The 22,857-nt window shown below is 36.1% G+C and overlaps 1 protein-coding gene across 1 annotated transcript in view; it reads left to right on the top strand.

Annotated features, from left to right (window-relative positions):
* The window catches only part of LOC128548165 (uncharacterized), a 39,753-nt gene extending 18,316 nt beyond the window's left edge, over window positions 1-21,437 (top strand). Inside the window, exons 3-6 of the mRNA XM_053522590.1 lie at window positions 4,846-4,933; window positions 5,343-5,447; window positions 7,924-8,181; window positions 21,298-21,437. Of these exons, the coding sequence (XP_053378565.1) occupies window positions 4,846-4,933; window positions 5,343-5,447; window positions 7,924-8,181; window positions 21,298-21,437 (591 nt within the window). The remainder of the gene's footprint in view (window positions 1-4,845; window positions 4,934-5,342; window positions 5,448-7,923; window positions 8,182-21,297) is intronic.
* The last annotated feature ends 1,420 nt before the right edge of the window (window positions 21,438-22,857 follow it).

The following is a 22,857-nucleotide window of genomic DNA, read 5'->3' as shown; positions in this document are numbered from 1 at the left end:
ACTGAATAATGAACTGTAACACTGAGCAACTATCATAACAATGCATGAATAATGAACTGTACCAATGAGCAACTATCATAACAATGGATGAATAATGAACTGTAACACTGAGCAACTATCATAACAATGACTGAATAATGAACTGTAACACTGAGCAACTATCATAACAATGGATGAATAATGAACTGTAACACTGAGCAACTATCATAATGAGCAATGACTGAATAATGAACTGTAACACTGAGTAACTATCATAACAATGGATGAATAATAAACTATAACACTGAGCAACTATCATAACATTGGATGAATAATGAACTATAACAATGAGCAACTATCATAACAATGGATGAATAATGATTAATGAACTGTAACACTGAGCAACTATCATAACAATGGATGAATAATGAACTGTAACACTGAGCAACTATCATAACAATGGATGAATAATGAACTATAACAATGAGCAACTATCATAACAATGGATGAATAATGAGCTGTAACACTGAGTAACTATCATAACAATGGATGAATAATGAACTGTAACACTGAGCAACTATCATAACATTGGATGAATAATGAACTGTAACAATGAGCAACTGTCATAACAATGCATGAATAATGAACTATAACAATGAGCAACTATCATAACAATGCATGAATAATGAACTAAAACAATGAGCAATTATCATAACAATAGATGAATAATGAGCTGTAACACTGAGTAACTATCATAATGAGCAATGACTGAAGAATGAACTGTAACAATGACCAACTATCATAACAATGGATGAATAATGAACTGCAACAATGACCAACTATCATAACAATGGATGAATAATGAGCTGTAACACTGAGTAACTATCATAATGAGCAATGACTGAATAATGAACTGTAACACTGAGCAACTATCATAACAATGCATGAATAATGAACTGTACCAATGAGCAACTATCATAACAATGGATGAATAATGAACTGTAACACTGAGCAACTATCATAACAATGACTGAATAATGAACTGTAACACTGAGCAACTATCATAACAATGCATGAATAATGAACTGTAACACTGAGCAACTATCATAACAATGCATGAATAATGAACTGTAACAATGACCAACTATCATAACAATGGATGAATAATGAACTGCAACAATGACCAACTATCATAACAATGGATGAATAATGAGCTGTAACACTGAGTAACTATCATAATGAGCAATGACTGAATAATGAACTGTAACACTGAGCAACTATCATAACAATGCATGAATAATGAACTATAACAATGAGCAACTATCATAACAATGGATGAATAATGAGCTGTAACACTGAGTAACTATCATAATGAGCAATGACTGAATAATGAACTGTAACACTGAGCAACTATCATAACAACGGATGAATAATGAACTGTAACATTGAGCAACTATCATAACAATGCATGAATAATGAACTGTAACAAAGACCAACTATCATAACAATGGATGAATAATGAGCTGTAACACTGAGTAACTATCATAATGAGCAATGACTGAATAATGAACTGTAACACTGAGCAACTATCATAACAATGCATGAATAATGAACTATAACAATGAGCAACTATCATAACAATGGATGAATACTGAGCTGTAACACTGAGTAACTATCATAATGAGCAATGACTGAATAATGAACTGTAACACTGAGCAACTATCATAACAATGGATGAATAATGAACTGTAACAATGAGCAACTATCATAACAATGCATGAATAATAAACTATAACAATGAGCAACTATCATAACAATGGATGAATAATGAGCTGTAACACTGAGTAACTATCATATTTAGCAATGACTGAATAATGAATTGTAACACTGAGCAACTATCATAACAATGGATGAATAATGAGCTGTAACACTGAGTAACTATCATAATGAGCAATGACTGAATAATGAACTGTAACACTGAGCAACTATCATAACAATGGCAAGAAGTCAATAGGGGTCAGGAGCGAAAGTCAAAGAGACACTGATGGTATGCTGCAATAGGGATCATCTACTTGCATGTCCAGTCATCCCGCTAAATTTCAACACTCGTGGCCTAGTGGTTCTCAAGTCACTGTTCAGGCTCCTGTGCCCTTGATCTTTGATCAAGTGACCTCAAAATAAATAGGGGTCATCTACTCTGCATGTCCAATCATCCTATTAAGTTTCAACATTGTAGGTCAAGTGGTTCTAAAGTTATTTCCAAAAAATGATTTTACATGAACAGGCCACTGTGACCTTGACCTTTAATAGACTGACCCCAAAATCAATAGGGGTCATCTACTCTGCATGTTCAATCATCCTATGAAGTTTCAACATTCTGGGTCAAGTGGTACTCAAGTTATTGATCGGAACTGGTTATCAATGTTCAGGCCCCTGTGACCTTGACCTTTAACGAAGTGACCCCAAAAACAATAAGGATCATTTACTCTGCATGAACAATCATCCTATGAAGTTTCAACATTCTGGGTCGAGAGGTTCTCAAGTTATTGATTGGAAATGGTTTTCCATGTTCAGGCCCCTGTGGCCTTGACCTTTAACAGAGTGACCCTAAAATTGTTAAGGTTCATCTACTCTGCATGACCAATCATCCTACGAAGTTTCATCATTCTGGGTCAAGTGGTTCTCAAGTTACTGACCGGAAATGGTTTTCAATGTTCGGGCCCCTGTGACCTTGACCTTTCACAGAGTGACCCCAAAATCGTTAGGGGTCATCTACTCTTTATGACCAATCATCCTATTAAGTTCCAACATTCTGGGTCAAGTGGTTCTCAAGTTACTGACCGGAAATGGTTTTCAATGTTCAGGCCCCTGTGACCTTGACCTTTAATGGAGTGACCCCAAAATCAAAGTATAGTGTCATGCAGTGACAAGTGTTAAACAACGGTTAAATTATTTGTTTTGAAACGTTTAAAAAGTAGTTGTATAGATCTATGTAACAACCCGAATTTTGTTAATAATTTTTTTAAAAATTACACGCTGTCATAAATTGAAATGCTTTATTTCTTACTAGATAGATAAAATCTTGCAGTGTCCAAGTAATTGCTTTTAAATGTCTGTTAATAGACTTATTGCATTTATTACATAATCTTTATATCTGTTTAGTAAGATAATAATCTTTTGACACGGAGACAAAGGTCCCTGACCACGTGAAATCTCACTAGGTGTCGCGGTATGCGAGATTTGTTGCTAGGGGACATGTAGGTTTCCTGCAATATCATTGGTTAATTTTATCATTGTCATGAACCTCATAAAAAGTCAATGATAACAGAAATTAGAGAAGAATTTTACCTACGAAATATGAAGGACATATACTTCTGTGTTTTGTGTCGAGATATCCGCCTAGATAATTACAAAGTTTGTATTAATGCTGTCGTGTGTTTAGAAATCGTTGTTGGTATGTGACATCCATATAAATTATTGAAAAATTCCGATACATATGTAATTCCCAAATTTTTCTTTTCATAATTTTCAAATTCCCTGAATTTTCCATGCAGGGAATTTTTTCCCCAGCTTTTTTCCATGTTTCCAGAGTCGGTGGCCATCCCGTATATGGTTCCTGTTTTATACATTGTAGTGTCTACATCAACTTTGTTCAGAATGCTGTATCTTCACCAGACCTTGTCCACTGTTACCATAGTGTAAACATCATGTCACCAGACCATTTCAAGCATTCAGCTCCATGGTACCTTATGCTGAATACATGGAACATCCATGGTCTGGTAAACACTACTGCAAACATCTACATGTATGTGGTCTGGTGAACACGACAGCATTCTGAAAAAAAAAAAACAAGATGAAAGATACACAAGCAGTATCCTAATAACAACACTTAAAAGGGGTGAAGAAATACAGTAGTATAACCATTACTTGCTTTAAACTGGCACGGCAAGCAGTCTGAACAAAAATATAGGTTTTGAGTGAAAATTACAGGCTATTTGGCCATTTTAAAGGTTTTTCCATAAGATTTAAAGGTTTTAAAGGTTTGCTCTGAAATTAAAGGTTTTTAAAGGTTCTACTAGGAGGCCTACCTACATTTGAACTTGACCTAGATCTGGTCAAGGCAATTATTCTGACCAAATTTATTCAACATCAATTGAAATACACAGTCCCCATCACATACAAAACGTTTTTCTTTGATTTGACCTTACGACCTAGTTTTTGAACCCGGAAGAACCATATTTAAATTTGTCCTAGTATGATTTGATTCTCTCCATCAAGGCATTCATTCTCAATAAATTTCATGAAAATCCAGTGTAAAATGCAGTCCCTATCAAGGTTTTTCTTTCATTTGACCAGGTGAACTAGTTCTTGACCCTGGTTGACCCATATTAAAACTCAACCTAAATTTTATACAGACAAACGTTCTGATCAAATTGTGTGTATAAAACATGAGAACCTCAGGGCACTCTAGTCACCCCAGGGGTACAATTTGAACAATTCTGGTTGAGGACCATAAGACAATGCTACAAAAATCAAAGGCCTAAGTCATGTGGTTTCACAAAAGAAGATTTTTAAACTTTTTTTCCTATATAGGTCTATGAAAAATTTGGGATCGCCAGGGCCGGGCCATATTTGACCCTAGAGGGATAATTTGAACAATCTTGGTAGAGGACCACCGGATGATGCTACAAACCAAGTAAGATTGGGCCAAAATTATGACCTCTTAAGTGTTTATATTAAAGAATTCTGACAAGTCGACAGACAAAAACGGACAAAGGGTGATCACACAAAAGCTCACCTTGAGCACTCAGTTTAAATCTGATCAATGTGATAATTTCAATACTAATAGAAATTTTTTATACACAGTTAGAAAAGTGCACCACAAACCTGGAGTTTATCAAGACACTAGAGGAGGAGGGTGTTAGCAGACTGACTTCCAAAAGAAAGACTCCTGGTAAGATTCCTTTTCTCCATGACTGACGAATATGGCGATTACTCTGTAACACACAATGTTTAACAGTTTAGTTTATACATATATATATGTACTTATTTTGTTTTTGCTGGATTTAACTACAGCTTCAAGCTCAAAGGAACCACTCACTCGTCCAATGCCTGAAAAAAAGGTGCTAGTGTCATAACATTTCATGGCTGTGACCCCATTGGGGCTCGAACCTACAACCACTAGACTGATCTGCCGACACCTTATTCACCAGATCACTCCTCCTGTTGTTACAGTTTGATGTTCGATATAGTACTGAACAAAATATTTTTTACCCATAATAACTGTGCTTGTCTAATTTGGAAATTTTAAAGGCCAAGGAATTCTACAGCAAATAATAATAATTTGATAATTAATATTTCAGAAACAAGAGCTAAAAACCGGGAATGGCCAGCATCTAGTGGAACAGTTGAGGCACCATACACAGACGAAAACCAAGAATTGACAATTCTTAAAACCAAGAATGCAGGTGACACTTTTTTTTTCTACAACTTGAAACATGTTTTCCATATATATTCTCATGCCGGGATATTCTTTGACTTGAATTTGCCATCTCAATAATTCATTTTTTGAAAGCTATAACATATCACTACCTCTTGATCCGAACATAATATTCAATTTACAAGTAACTGTTACTTTGACCTTTACCCAAATAAAGGATATAAACAATTTATATATATATTTTTTTTTTGACAGTTACTGGACCCCTGCTAATTTATATCCATGAATAACATTTTAATAATAAATTATAAAAAAAAATAGATCACATAGGGATCTGAACCCCCACCAATGTGCCACATTTTGGGTGTTCCAAATTTCAAGACTTATTGACTAGCTCAGGCCATACCAAACTGATTTGTCGTTCGTCGGAACTACCGCATCAATAATGTCATTCGCGAGAAAAAGAAAAAAAAATTCACCCGCCCACACGGACGTAAAAATCTCCGAAAAAAATTTTTTTTTTGGATTACGCGGTCCGGAGGTTATATCGCTGTTTTAATGCGTCAAAGTGATATTGATCGGAATTCAAGCGTTCGTAATACATGTAGCCGATGACTCAAACTCAAAAAGTCAGGAATTATGATGTTGTTCATCATTTGTTTTAAATCTGGAGTGTCTGTGCTAATGCCACACTTGGCCTTCGATGTGCCGGTAGGTGATGAAGTAGGCACGTTTTACGGTTGTTCAATACAAAATACAGTGAAAAGAACAGAGCCCGACTTGTAAGATGTGCACGGGGATTCAATTAAAAATATTTGGATTAAACATAGAAATATTGTTCAGATAAAGTTTTCAAACTATTTGTTATCAGTTGTTTAGTTCAATATGTTAGATCTAGAGCCAAAGCAAAGTGCTTTCTTTAAAAAAAAAAGTTTGTTCACAGATCCCGATAGACAAGCTTACTGTCGCTGAGTGGCTGATTTTTAATTTCTGACTTTTGCAGCCACCGCAACGTTACAGTTTGACCGTCACAATATAAAACAAACTGTATACGTCGGATTAGTTAGACTAAGATCCCGACTGATCCTTCACATTAAATTTAATTGTCTCGGAGGCCCAAATCATTTTGATTTGAACGTAACTTCTTTAGTACGGCAGTCAGATATTCTGTCAAAATACATATATTCAATTTAAAAAAAATGTTTAGCTTTTCAAATAAGTAGTGTAGATATAAAGATAATTTCTGTCGTATTGTAACCCCAATTTTCCCTGTTTGTATATTAATTGGCTGTGAATTGATTGAAAGAAAGAAACTGAAAAAACAGACCTTCCCAACTCAAAATTTCTTGGTCAATCAAAGCACAACAAGTAACACTCTTAAGAGTGGCCATATTGGGATCATTTTTTGTCCATCTGTTATCATTTTTGACTGAAATGAACCTCTACCACAAAAACTTAAGCTATTCTGATCTGTTAAGAAATTATTCCAATGGGATTCGAGCAATGTTGAAGTATCTGTGTGCCCAACTCCGTTTGGTCTCATTGGTCAAGTGATTTATTACTTTCCCCTCACCTCTACCGTTTGGAGATTCACTAGGGGCACAGAGTTGCTCATGTGTCGAAGCCATCTAACTGGGTTTCAGAAATTATGTTATTCCACTTGGGTGCCCGTTTTGTCTTAAATATTCCTCACCATCCTCTGCCGATAAATGGGCAAGCCTTCAGATTAATGTAGAACAATGAATCAAAAGTAAATGTTTGATTTCTGTGTTATTCTTAAAGAAATGTTAACTTCATGTATAATCATAACTGGTTATGCCTCCTTTTAGGGTCCAAGCTGGAAAAAAAAAAAAAAAAAAATTACCCGCTCGCTCCATGTAAAATGTACCCGCCTCTGAAAAAATCAAAATTGAGGGAAAAAAAAAAAAAAAAAAATTCGCTCGCTTGCTCCTACTTTTTTTTTTGGAAAATTTTCCGAAGAACTATCAATCAATTTGGTATGGCCTCAAGGTCAAATTTCATTTCCATACACAACACTGTGCATGTGGTCCAAATTCGAAAGGTGTAGCTTGAGAAATGTGAAAGTAGGTCACTAGATCAATTTAAAGGACAAACTTCTTTGTACAAAAAACTATCCATACGCATCAACTTTGAAGGCTGTAGTTAGAGAACCACTAGGCTTTGTGGTTTGGACAAGAAGATTTCAAAGTTTTTCCCTATATAACTCTATATAAACCATGTGACCCCTGGGGCGGGGCCATACTTGACCCTAGGGGGATAATTTAAACAAACTTGGTAGAGAACCACTAGATGATGTTGCATTACAAATGCTAAAGCCCTAGGCTTTGTGGTTTGGAAAAGATTTTAAAAGTTTTCCCCTATATAAACCATGTGACACCTTGGGAATATTTCACTACAAAACTCATGCATATTTCTCGATATACATCTTATAATCTCTAAATATTCAGAATAATTAAAATATGCATTTAAAATTCATACAACAGGAAAGTTCACAGTTGCCATGGAAAGATTATCACCAGGTACGAAGGAGTACTTGATCAGGCCAATATCTGAGGCATGGGTACATAGCATTAAGGATTCTATTAAAATGACACCAACAAGTCCAGTGACAAGACTGCCAGTCCTACTGGATCCAATTCAAGTAAGAAATGAGAATAACAGGTTACTGTCTTTTGAGAAAAAGTTTCTCAGTCCTGGAAAGAGCAGGACAGCCCAGCCCTTTCACAGAACATATTTACCCGGCAGCTACTCGGGAATTTTCAGAAACGCTTTTCAGTGTTTCCCACCCAACTAGAGGTGTACTGGTCAGGAACCCAGGCAATCCTTGCGTGTATCAGTGCTATACACTGGGCACGTTAAAGAACCAGGCTGTCTATTCGCAACGAGCTAGGCTAAGTTAGCCGGACAAGCCTGTATCTGATTTCTGATCTCTCTGTCGTGGGGGCTTTGTCTCACTCTGTCCCTCTGGTCAGATCGCTCTGTGTCTGTACTAGTAGAGGATGAATTATGCGCCCTGTGTGGCTGCATTTGAACTATGTAAAGCGCCTTTGAACGTGAAATTGATCATGAAAAGGGCGCTATATAAATCTGGTATAATAATAATAATAATAATATAAAGAAGAAGGAAAAAGTACAGTTCGTTGGGTTGAGAAGGGCGTGTATGGTCATAGTGTCAGTTTCCATTAGACTGTCAAACCGGGTCTGATATACTGATGATTCGTTGTCGTGTTGTGTGTGTTTATGCTTTCAAAAGTTTAACTTGTACACTTGATTAACCATTATTATGGCAACAGCCTTTGTTTAAGTGCCATTAATCTTCTGTGAACACTTTGTAATTATTTCAAGTTCTTTCTTACCATGGAGACATATCAATTTTTATGATAGAGTTTCGCTTGAGCCTGCGCTAGGGGCCGTGAAGGGTGTTGCACATTTCGTTAACTCTGATGAGCAGACTATATCAGATAACTTTAATTTCCTAGCGTATATTTCTAAAAGATCTTCTTACATATCTAATAAAAAACATCCACACAAGTCGAAATCAACATATCATTGATACTTTTAGCATGTTGCTATTTCCGGCGTACGGAAGAGCGTTAGTATTGAGAACGTTATTTTTACTCGAGATACTAGGACGTAAGTTCAATTTAGTAATTCGAAATTTCGGGTTACGTAGCTTGAATATTTGTAGTAAATTTTCGAAATCAATTTAATATCTTGTCTCCTCATCCGCAAAATTTGATTGTCCGCCCGTTCCTCCATTATTGCAAATACGTAGTGTAAAAAATCTTACGTAAGTGCGTGTGAAGTTAGATTTCACAATAGGACTTAAAGACAAGCGATTTTTCGTCCTCTCCTCTCTCGCATATTGAATTTTGAAAAAAAAATAGCTTTTGGATATAAAAACAGAAAGTACGAAATAAAACTACAATGTACTTCGTTTTACATTATAGTCGTAATCACCGTCAATTACATTGTTTCTCGTTGCTACCCTATACCCGTGATAATATTGTACCTGAAGTTTACTGACAGACAACTTAAATCGTACACTAATACCGTGTTCACACTAGCAGATCGGTTTTATTTTTATCAGGCACTAATTGGCTATAATTGGTATTTGACATTTAAAACTCATCAAAATATAATCTCATTTGCGTCCACACTAGGCAAAGAAATGTGGTTTAAATATATACATGCAATGTTGGAAGTTAACAAATATTTTGCAATAAACAAATAAGGTAACAAAGAAGGATGCTTACAGAAACAAGAAGGAGTCATCAATGTTTAAACTTCTGTGTTCATCTAAGAATTTCTGTTCATTCCATCTATAGTCCAGTTTGAGTATCAGCATGACTCCATATCGCAATTTAATGTTTTTGTTTCATCAACACTCCAAATACTTTTGCCAGCCACAGCATCAATTGTTTGATACAAAAGAGAAACACATGGTATTCTTCCGCCAAAAGGTAAGATCTGTGGATTTGGGATTGTAAAACCAGTTATAACTCACATTTGCGTTCACACTTGTAAAATAATGTAGTATTACTTTTTTAATATGGTTACCGTATTAAAACCACCTCCCGAGGTAGTATTAATGCTACATTACAGAAACCACTTGACCTTTACATAATTCACGGTTTAAACCACATATAGTGTGGACGCAAACGAGTTTAAAAAATAAACCCAAGTTAATATAGGATTAAAAACGTAGTCTGAACACGGTATAACATTATGAAATTTATACCGAACTCTGTGCAACTAAAACATGCAAATCTGGTTTAGGTGTATCTTCCTGGTTCACTCTGTGTATATTTGCGACTTACATTTGAAACATACAACGCATTTCTCAAGATCTAGGCCTGATTTCAAAACTTCCTTATAAACCTTCGTAGGGGTGTAAGTAAACATTTGTATGGGGTGCACGATAATTCATTGTGGGTATTTATACAATATAACAATATACAAATATAATGTCTAGTATTTTACAACATCCTTAAAGTCGTAATCTAATCAGATAACATACGCATGCTTCTATTTGTTGGCAAGAAAAATTGAGATAATCGTTCAGATAAAATATTGCACCACATAACTGCATTCATTAATTCGCGTGTGGTCAGGTAATACAAGGAATTACATGAGTACATGCAATGAATGGAAGTTTTCGATTGTTCTCAATGTGTCATTTTTAAAAACGACTCATATCATCATTTTATTAAATCAATAATTGATTCTGTATCCAGCATTTATTTGCACCTGTGCACGGGTGGTAAACGCGCAATCCAATTCCCACTGGGAATACGCTAAAAATGGGTTGCGCGACTTCCGGTGCTGGTGTTGCGCATCAATATATACAAAATCGAGGTAGGTGGGTATTTGTTTTTGTAAATAATGACACATTTACGAGTGCTTTCGAAAAAAGCAAAATGCTATTCGACACAAAAATGAATAAAGATCATATGTGTGAAATACCAACCTATTAATTTAAGAATCAGCTCTGTTATCACGAAAACTCTGCTGGCTCGAGCTGTCAAAAAAACGTGGAATCATGAAAAATGCAATTTTTCTAACTCTTGTGCCTTCTTTCTGGAAATGTGATGCTTCTAATGATCAAACACGTGTAAAAAAGTCATGAATATTACATACACTTGAATGAAATGTTGCTTTTGGGGGAAAGATTGGCAAAAAATAATCGGGAATGGGGTTGCGCCCCGGGAATGGAGTTGCGCGTATACATTATATACATTATGATGTATACGAGCAACTCCATTCCCGGTGCGCTACCCCATTCCCGATGATTTTTTTGTCAATTATGTCCCCGTAAGCAGGATTTGAAGCAAATAATTTTGATATTCGTTACTTCAAAACAGTTGAGTTATCATAAAAAGCATAAGATGTCCTCAGATTGGGCATATGAGGTCAGAAACTTCCATTTTTGTTGATTTCATACTTTTTTCACGCATCTTGTCGCCTGAGTTTTCGTGATAATAGAGCCGAATCATAAATTACAAACCAGATATTTTACACATATGATGTATTATCATATTTGTGTCGAATAGCATTTTGTTTTTTTCGAGAAAATTTATTCTTGTCTCATACTAAGCAAAAACATAACTTCACATACCTCAATTTCGTCTTTTTTTACGCGCAACACCAGCACCGGACGTTGCGCAACCCATTTTAAGCGTATTCCCGGCGGGAATTGGATTGCGCGTTTACCACCCGTGCTGTGGCTGTTACATCTCATCAATAGTTTAATAGCAAATTGCATTAGTCTGTATTAAAAAAAAATGTTCTGACTAACTGTAAAGTTTATAGATACCATATATAGCAGCAACAAAATATTTTGACTTGCATGTAATCCAAATGTGATTGATTACATAACTAAATCATTACATTTATTACTTTCTGATAACATGTTGATTACATTTCGTTAATCTGAAACAACCTGTTATCATCGCCACGTCACTACAGCAAATTTGTCAAATAGCAGAAACTGTTTTTGTTTATGCATGAACAACTTATAATCAATAAAAGTAGGCAACAACTTGAAATCAATACGTCATAATATTATGATTCTACCTTGGAGCGGTGATAGATAACAGTTTAAACGTACATGACAAAACATTATCATTATCAATGAAAAACCATGAAGAAAACACATTTTGAAAGCCCAACACACGATAGAAATTGGCCTAGGTTCAGAATCCATTCGCAGAACTGTTTAAAACAACGAATTTTAGTTTGAACTTTTGAATAAGAATTTTTGGATTAAAAAATGAAGACCTACTGTCTTTAAGATATATTTTCCGTATACACTTAGAAACCGTTATAGGAAAGGAAAGAGTAAACATGTGTATTATCATCTATACATCATTTGGTGCAAACTGAGGGGTTCCAAAAATGTTAAAAATCGAAGTCAGAGATTAATATATGTTGTGATTTATACCTCGACCATGACGTATATTATTAAGATAATGAATTTCAAGGACATGGATGTTCAGGCAAAAAAAAAAAAAAACCACCAAAAAAAACAACCTTTGTATATTGTTTCATATCTAAACGTTTTATTTCCGGCTTAATTGTTTTCAGTTTATCTATACCCGTAAACAAGGACAATTTGCACACAGAGACCCCGTTTTTGCATTCCTTGTTTTGATTTTCTGTTTAGTACAGAACACTAGTTTCATTTCGAAAATAAACATTTTCCGTTCATGTTAACCTGTGAATAAAGACCACGAGCGCATAAACTTTCTGAGCATGGTCTTTACATTCAAATCTGTGCTACAGACTATCAGTGAACATAGATCACCAGGCTCTTAACACCAACAGTTTCATTTGCAAATTAACCATAATTTCAGTTTATTCTTATCTGTGACAAATACCAACTTCATATGAAGATAATGTCTTATTTCAATAAAGCTGCCGAATTAACCAGCCTCAAATTATCTATATAATAAGATATTGTTTCTCTCAAAACAGATAAAAATGAAAATAAGAAATATGTATGGTTAGCATCATTTAGTTGTCAAGCACCATAAACAAAACATTTTTATGACAGGCCTTAATACTAATGGAAGTGGAACAAGCTTGTTAATATATTAGAAAACAGTTCTATATATATCAGCACAGTTTTGTCTAATAACGTGTGTTACCGTGTTTATCATGCTACAAAAAAGAAAACAAACAAACAAACAAACAAACAAAACAACCGAAAATTGTTGCACAATGCGACAATTATTTCTCCGTTAAGAAATATTTACGGTCGTTTTTGTTGCAATGGAGGATATTTGAATAAAACAACTTTTGATTTTGTAGAAAGATACATACATAATAGGATATTTGTTTTGTAATAAAAATGATTGCTCATAAAATGTTTTCATATGATTCTATATTTATGAAAAATATCAACATAATATTATGATCGAATCATATTCATAATCGTGTACTGGCAAGAAAAGATACAGTGACCGATTCAGGCATATTTTAATGTTTGAAATGCTGTAATCATGACTGGATAAATAAAGTAACTGTGATGCAGTCAATTGCATGAACAATATCAAAGTAAATATAAATTTATATGATTATTATAATATTCATCTGTAATCCAATTCCAGACTGCCTTAAACTGTCTTCTCTGTTATACTGTTTATGTATTTTTATTATTTTGTCAGAAGGACAATTTTGAGCTAGACGTATAGCATCATTAATTGTAATATAAAACCACATAAAATATTGATTAATGACGTCTCAGTTACCCGTGCATTTTATACTACATAATGTATCTACTTTATGCAATTTCTTTTGTAATTTTTACTTAAATATGCATATACCTATTACTCACTCTCAACTGTTCTTAAATTATATGAAATTTCAAAGCAAAGATAACAATTTAATAGGGGCAGCCATTTTCCGAGAACCCAGCCTCCCCAATGACTAAAAAAAACGTTCATTGAGGTTCCAAATTAACGAAAGAAAATCTGTTCATCACTAGTTTTCGATGGAACATTTGTTTATTAACCTGTATTTTTAACCATACTGAATATGGTTACGGTATATTTGGATACCTCAGTCGTAACAATAAGGCGGACGCACGATATCAAGACTTGCCAAACAACAGAACGAATCCGCAACACAATACGAAATGACGTGCATCTGTCAGATTAATAATATCTGTCATGTGTTTACGAATCGGATAGAAATATCCGTCCCGAGGGCATTGGGCGGTAATGAGGCTTGCCGAATTACCGCCCATGCGCAGGTGGCCGAGAAACGGATATTTCTATCCGATTCGTAAACACATGACTGATATTTTTTCTTGCATATCGTATACATGTTAGCGTTTTACTCTGGCAGATTTTTTTCTTGCATACCGTTTTTTTTTTACAAATAACAGGTAGAAATACTTTCTTTGTAGCACTCTTTCTTATAGTAGAATTAACGTCCGTAAGCAGAAGTGACGTCATGATGTTTTGCGTTACGCATCATAACAAAGTTCCACTTTAGTTTTATCGTTTGTAGCGTTACGTTATGTTCTTACGGTAAACTAACGCATTTTGAATCGAGAAATATACTATAAGGAACGGAGAGAAACTATGAAGGAACCTGTTTTTTGCGTATTCGTATTTTTACATAAACAATATATTATCAGTGCATAAACCACTAGTTGTCATTAACAGCACGAGAGTCATCTGGCATGGGGGCTGACAGATGGGTTTTGCTGGCATGGGTAAAATCACCTGAAACGCCAGTCCGGTGTGCAAGAAACATTATGCAAACTATCATTACAATAGTCCTTAATTGTCCTATACAGGCTGTAAACTGTCCTTATATTTGAACTTAGTGCAGTTATATGTTTTAAAGAAATGAAAGGAGTTTCGCTTAAAACGGTTCTAGGAACTGTAAGAGGTGTTGTACATTTCAATACTGCACATCAAACAGACAAGATCACATCTAATCTGCTAAAAGTTTGATTTTCTGAGATCTATGCTTCCAAAGGATTGTCAAAAAAAACTAAATGACATAGTTCACAGTAATTTCCACGTATCAAATCGCAAATAAAAGAAGGTTCACTTTTGCCCAAAATTGCCTAAAAACGGGAAGTTTTCAACTAAAGTGTTAAACAAATCTGAAAATTTCAATATGAGCACAGCTAATGACCACAGTCTATGGTCATTTTTTGTGGTCCTTGAGTATGCTCACTCCAAAACCATTCCTATGTGACCTAAAAATGGCAAAAAAATGTACTTTTTTTTCTGAAAATTCTGTGATTTCAGAAATACTACGTGACATGTTTCGAACAGACTAATAAACTTGTTTCTTAAAAAATAATTTAATTCACTATAGAGGATGAACGTTCTGCTAGAAAGCAATGTCTTACTTTTTCCAATTATAATCAATTTGAACATTTTTCAAATTGTGTAGGCCATATAAAGGCGTACGCTAGAATTCCCTGTATATGAGATGGGCGAAAATTTTCCCAATAACAGAATTTCTTTAAACTTTGGATATTGAAGGACAATCATCTAAGAAACAAAAAAATGCAATAAAAATCATAGGTCACCGGAATCGAAAAAGAGTTATCTGCCCTTGAAAACGTCATTTTTGGGGGAAATGCGGTTTTCAAGGGCAGATAACTCTTTTTCGATACCGGTGACATACGGTTTTTATTGCATTTTTTTTGTTTCTTAGATGATTGTCCTTCAATATCCAAAGTTTGAAGAAATTCTGTTATTGGGAAAATTTTCGCACCAAATTCTAGCATACGTCCTTAAGTGAATCTTGTCCTTCAATAATCAATGGGGCAAACTGCGTTTTTTAGCAGCAACAAATCATTCATTATTCTTTGATGATAATATTGCAGACTGGAACATAAATAATGATTATACTATACACATTTTATCGTATATCGATACTTTCTTGTATATAGTGTCACGGTAATTTAATTAAAAGATAAGGTTAGTGACAGTGTTCACTTGCTTTCTTTAGACTGCATCATGATGCGTTTGAAAGATATGGTACACGCAAAGTTCTACTGTCCTTATTTAGCGACAGGCATTGTCGCGTTGTTGTTCGCAGTAAATAAAAAAAATATTAACTTTATTCTGCGTGTCTGGAATGGTACGCTTATTCATAAACATACGACCAGCTGGTAAGGTAAGATTTTCAGGGTTTGATATATGCAATGGCGGTACGTCAAAGTTCAATCATCTGGTGAGATAGATGATTAGATTATTTGTTTCTTGAGGAGAAAAGCTATTCCTGAAATGACCAGGGAGACATAGTGTAGTATGTTGTTGCCAGTTCGTCCCGTATGATATTTGATGAAAATCCTATTGAATTTTGATCTGGTATCCTTCTAGTTTTTCCTAAAATTTAGGACTGGTTTTGATTTATAATACTATGTTTATATTTTCTTCTGGAGAGTACAATTAATACATGCTATAAACTCTATGAAGTATGTTAAAATATCAGAAATAGCCAAAATTGTATATACAAGTAAAAAATAACAAAGTAAAGCTATGTATGCACAGCTATACAGCTTACTTTTTGCATGAAAACTACTAATAATTCAAAGGATGAGTTCAAGTCGATTTAAAAACCCGAAAAACAAAACACTGTTTTAGTATCGCTACAAAATGAAAATAAAGCCGATGTAAAATTAGTCAAAGATAAACACATCCTGACAAAATAATGATTGCTCTACCTTCGGAAAGATGCATTGTCAATGACCGTTTCAGATTAATGACATAAACTGATTTTAAAAGTGACGATGCATTGTACTAGTCTAATAGAACTCCAGAATAGCTGAATATTGAAAATGCCCCAACTATTGTCATGGTTGTGTGACAACCGCTATAGTATGGTCTGTATCAGTACTCTAGATACCAGGCCCCAACTGTTGTCGTGGTTGTGTTGCAACAGCTACATTATGGTCTGCATCATTACTTTAGATAACCAGACCCCAAATGTTGTCATGGTTGTGTTACAACAGCTGAAGCATTGTCTGTATCAGTACTATAGATAACCAGACCCCAACTGTTGTCATGGTTGGGTAACAACAGTTAGAGCATGTTCTGTATAAGTACTATAGGTAAACATGCTCTGACTGTGGTCATGGTCTGGTACCAAGAGCCGGAGCATAATCTGTATCAGTACTAATGATAACCTGGCCCTAACTGATGTCATGGTTGTGTAAGAATAGGTAGAGCATGGTCTGTATTAGTACTATAGATAAACAGGCCCCACCAATTGTCAAGGTTGCGTTACAACAGCTGGAGCATGATATGTATCAGTACTATAGATAAACATGCTCCGGCTGTTGTCATGATCCGGAAACAACAGCTGGAGCATGGTCTGTATCAGTACTATAGATGAACATGCTCCGGCTGTTGTCATGGTCCGGTTACAACAGCTACAGCATGGTCTGTATTAGTACTGTAGATACCTAGGACCCAACTTACCTCATGGTTGTGTTACAACAGCCAGAGGATGGTCCGTATCAGTACAATAACCTGCTACGGCTGTTGTCAAAGTTGCGTTACAACAGCTGGAGCATGATATGTATCAGTACTATAGATAAACATGCTCCGGCTGTTGTCATGATCCGGAAACAACATCTGGAGCATGGTCTGTATCAGTACTATAGATGAACATGCTCCGGCTGTTGTCATGGTCCGGTTACAACAGCTACAGCATGGTCTGTATTAGTACTGTAGATACCTAGGACCCAACTTCCCTCATGGTTGTGTTACAACAGCCAGAGGATGGTCCGTATCAGTACAATAACCTGCTACGGCTGTTGTCATGGTCTGGAAGCAACAAATTGAGCAAGGTCTATATCAGTGCAATAGATAAACATGCTCCGGCTGTTGTCATGGACTGGTAAAAACAGAGCATTGTTTGTATCAGTACTATAGATAACCAGGCCCTAACTGTTTTCATGGCTGTGTAACAACAGCTAGCGCATGGTTTGTATGAGCACTAAATGTAACCAGGGCGCAGCTGTTTTCATGGTTCTGTTACAACAGCTGGAGCATCTTCTATACCAGCACTATAGATAACAAGGCCCCAACTGTTGTCATGGTTGTGCTACAACAGATGGAGCATGTTCTGCATCACTACTTTAGATAACAAGGCCCCAACGGTTGTCATGGTTGTGTAACAACAGTAAGAGCATGATCGATGTGGGTTCGAGCCTAACGCGGGGCGTTGAATTCTTCATGTGAGGAAACCATCAAGCTGGCTTACGGAAGGTCGGTGGTTCTACCCAGGTCCCCGCTCGTGATGAAATAATGCACGGAGGGACACCTTGGGTCTTCCTCCACCATCAAAGCTGGAAAGTCGCCATATGACCTATAATTGTGTCGGTGCGACGTTAAACCCAACAAAATAAGTAAAATAAAGTAGACGCATGATCTGTATCCGTAATATAGGTTAACATGCTCTGACTGTTGTCATGGTCCGGAATCAATAGACGGAGCATGGTCTGTATCATTGCTTAAGATAACCTGGCCCCAACTGTTCTCATGGTTGTGTAAGAACAGGTAGAGCATGGTCTGTATTAGTACTATAGATAAACAGGCCCCAACAATTATATAGTACTAATATTTACCATACTCCCACTGTTGTTACTGAACCATAACAACAGCCAGAACATGGTCATCTGTAATACTGATATTTACCATGCTCTTCGTGTTGTTACCAAACCATGACAACAGTTGGGGCTTGGTTATCTATAGTACTCATATTTACCATGCTCCCACTTTTTTTACTGAACCACAACAACAGCCAAAACATGGTTAACTGTAATACTGATATATACCATGCTCTTCCTGTTGTTACCAAACCATGACAACAGTTAAGCCATTGTTATCTATAGTACTCATATTCACCATGCTCCCACTGTTGTAACTGAACTACAACAACAGCCAGAACATGGTCATCTGTAATACTGATATATACCATGCTCTTCCCGTTGTTACCAAACCATGACAACAGCTGGTGCATGGTTATCTATAGTACTCATATTTACCATGCTCCCACTGTTGTTACTGAACCACAACAACAGCCAGAACATGTTTATCTGTAATACTGATATATACCATGCTCTTCCTGTTGTTACCAAACCATGACAACAGTTAGGGCATGATTATGTATAGTACTCATATTTACCGTCATCCAGCAGTTGTTATGGAACCACAACAACAGCCGGAACATGGACATCTCTAATAATGATATTTACCATGCTCTTCCTGTTGTTACCAAACCATGACAACAACTGGGGCATGGTTATCTATAGTACTTATTTTTACCATGCTCCCACTGTTGTTACTGAACCACAACAACAGCCAGAACATGGTTAACTGTAATACTGATATTTACCATGCTCTTCCTGTTGTTACCAAACCATGACAACACTTGGTGCATGGTTATCTATAGTACTCATATTTACCATGCTCCCACTGTTGTTACTGAACCACAAGAACAGCCAGAACATGGTCATCTGTAATACTGATATATACCATGCTCTTCCTGTTGTTACCAAACCATGACAACAGTTGGGGCATGGTTATCTATAGTACTCATATTTACCATGCTCCCACTGTTGTTACTGAACCAGAACAACAGCCGGAACATGGTCATCTGTAATACTGATATATACCATGCTCTCCCTGTTGTTACCAAACCATGACAACAGCTGGGGCATCCATATCTATAGTACTCATCTTTACCATGCTCCCACTGTTGTTACTGAACCACAACAACAGTAAAAACATGGTCATCTGTAATTCTGATATATACCATGCTCTTCCTGTTGTTACCAAACCATGACAACAGTTGGGGCATGGTTATCTAAAGTACTCATATTTACCATGCTCCCACTGTTGTTACTGAACCACAAAAACAGCCAGAACATGGTCATCTGTAATACTGATATATACCATGCTCTTCCCGTTGTTACCAAACCATGACAACAGTTGGGGCATGGTTATCTATAGTACTCATATTTACCATGCTCCCACTGTTGTTACTGAACCACAACAACAGCCGGAACATGGTCATCTGTAATACTGATATATACCATGCTCTTCCTGTTGTTACCAAACCATGACAACAGCTGGGGCATCGATATCTATAGTACTCATCTTTACCATGCTCCCACTGTTGTTACTGAACCACAACAACAGCCAAAACATGGTCATCTGTAATTCTGATATATACCATGCTCTTCCTGTTGTTACCAAACCATGACAACAGTTGGGGCATGGTTATCTAAAGTACTCATATTTACCATTCTCCCACTGTTGTTACTGAACCACAAAAACAGCCAGAACATGGTCATCTGTAATACTGATATATACCATGCTCTTCCCGTTGTTACCAAACCATGACAACAGTTGGGGCATGGTTATCTATAGTACTCATATTTACCATGCTCCCACTGTTGTTGCTGAACCACAAAAACAGCCAGAACATGGTCATCTGTAATACTGATATATACCATGCTCTTCCGGTTGTTACCAAACCATGACAACAGTTAGGGCATGGTTATCTATAGTACTCATATATATCGAAAGACAACAACAGCCAGGACATATTCATCTGTAATACTGATATAAACTATGCTCTTCATGTTGTTACCAAACCATGACAACTGTTAGGGCATGGTTATGTATAATACTCATATTTACCGTCATCCAGCAGTTGTTATCGTACCACAACAACAGCCAGAACATGGTCATCTGTAAAACTGATATTTACCATGCTCCCACTGTTGTTACCAAACCATGACATCAGTTGGGACATGGTTATCTATAGTACTTATATTTACCATGCTCCCAATGTTGGTACTGAACCACAACAACAGCCAGAACATGGTCATCTGTAATACTGATATATACCATGCTCTTCCTGTTGTTACCAAACTATGACAACAGATGGGTCATGGTTATCTATAGTACGCATATATACCGTGCTCCTGCTGTTCCTACCAAACCACGACTGTCACAAAGGTCAAATTATGGTTAACTAGAGTACTGATATATATCATGCTCTAGCTGTTGTTACCATACCGTGACAATAGTTGGGGCATGGTTATTTTTAGTACGCATATATACCCTGGCTTAAGCTGTTGCAAATTACATTTGGGTCATAGTAAACTATAGTACTGATATATACAATGCTTCATTTGTCAAAACCAAGGGAAAAGTTAGGGTATAGTTCTCATATATACCGTACTTAATCTGTTGCTACCGAACCATAACTACAGTTGGGTCATACTTAACGATAGTGCTGATAAATACTATGTTCTACCTGCTGTTACTAAACCATGATAACAGTATCGGCATGGTTATATATAGAACCTATATGGACCGTGTACAAGCTGTTGCTACAGAACCATCGCTACAGTTTTGGCATGGATAACTATAGTTCTGATATTTTACAAGCCCCAGCTGATGCAACAGAAACACGACAACGGTTGGAGCATGGTGAACTATAGTAATGATATCTGGAAGTAGCTAGGGGACCGGTTACCCGACAACTAGACCCGGAGTCTAGAGGTCCTGTTACTGGACCACTAGACAATACACAGGACATGCTAGAGGTCTGTTAATCAATATGAATACTGAGAATTACAAAGAGCAACAAATATTTTATCTATATAAATGGTTGACGATTTTAAAAGTTTGTTCTCGTATTTTTCTCATTGCTTTAATGTTAGATGTATGGTAACTCACAGGAAACAGAAGCATTTATAATTCTTCAATCCCGGAGAAAAACACGATTGCAGATTCGGCAAATAATTAGTAGTAACATGTACGCCGAGATCGGAAGCTTTGGTTATTGTTCTCTTTTTGTTTTTTTCTTCTCGGGACTGATGAATAAAAATAATAAACTCCATACGTTTTCTTCAGTATTTAAAAAAGTTTTGTTCAATAGTTGTTGAATTCGTTTTACTGTTTGAGTAAATGAATAACAGTGACTACCGGAAATCGCTGTTAAAATTTCATATTCATCATATGCGTCGAACCTGAGCGAGAGCTTATTATATACTCAGCGTCACTGAAAAGTTACCACGTAATATATACCTCTTTACTATTTCATACAATATCGACGTCACCTTTTCATGGCCTGTGCGCGGTCTATTACTCATAGACCCTGTCTGATCATGTCACCTAACCCATTTCATGACTGTCAGGTGAGAACAGCATATACGACGTGCACTTTCGCGACATGAAAGTTCGGCGTCAACCATGCCAATGGCCTGATGGCGTTTATCGTGCCTTAAACGTGGCATTCTTAGCAAGGATATTCTGTTTTTTTAACGTATTCCTTTGAATCTGTCGACTAACTTTCAAGTGCGATGAATGATTTGAGATACAAAATTCGTACATGTCGACATTGCTGGAAAAAGTCATTTTGCACGTGCAGCCCGTGCCTCAAATGGAGTTAATCGAATTTGACAAATCTTTACACCAGTGACGACTCAGCTGCGTCAAAAATGTAGTCCTGTTATACTTTTAACACAGTCCAGTGCGATTTTTAAAATATAAGGGCCATTAGAGTGGTAACTTTTCAGTGACGCTGAGTATATATATAAAATTTACAAAAACAAACGTAATAAAAACTTTTTGACAACTAATCATAACGTTTACCAGCAATTGCCTTATAGAGCTCTACACTGGTATTACAGTACATGATAGTACATGTATATTAATTTGTCGAATTTGCGATCGTATTTTTCCCATGAGTAAAAAATAATAAATACCTATTTCCTGTGACTAACCATGTATTTAAAACAAATTTTTGAAATCATCGTTCGTTTTTAAAGATAAAATATAGTATCCGACATCTTTTTTTATCAAATTTTATACCGTTCTCAGTGTTCTTATTGATTACCGGACCCCTAGCCTGCCCTC

The sequence above is a fragment of the Mercenaria mercenaria genome, chromosome 14, assembly GCF_021730395.1.
Source record: "Mercenaria mercenaria strain notata chromosome 14, MADL_Memer_1, whole genome shotgun sequence".
In the NCBI taxonomy this organism is placed as follows: Eukaryota; Metazoa; Mollusca; class Bivalvia; order Venerida; family Veneridae; genus Mercenaria; species Mercenaria mercenaria.
Note: the sequence above shows the minus strand (reverse complement) of the source record. Positions and strands in the feature narration are given on the sequence as shown.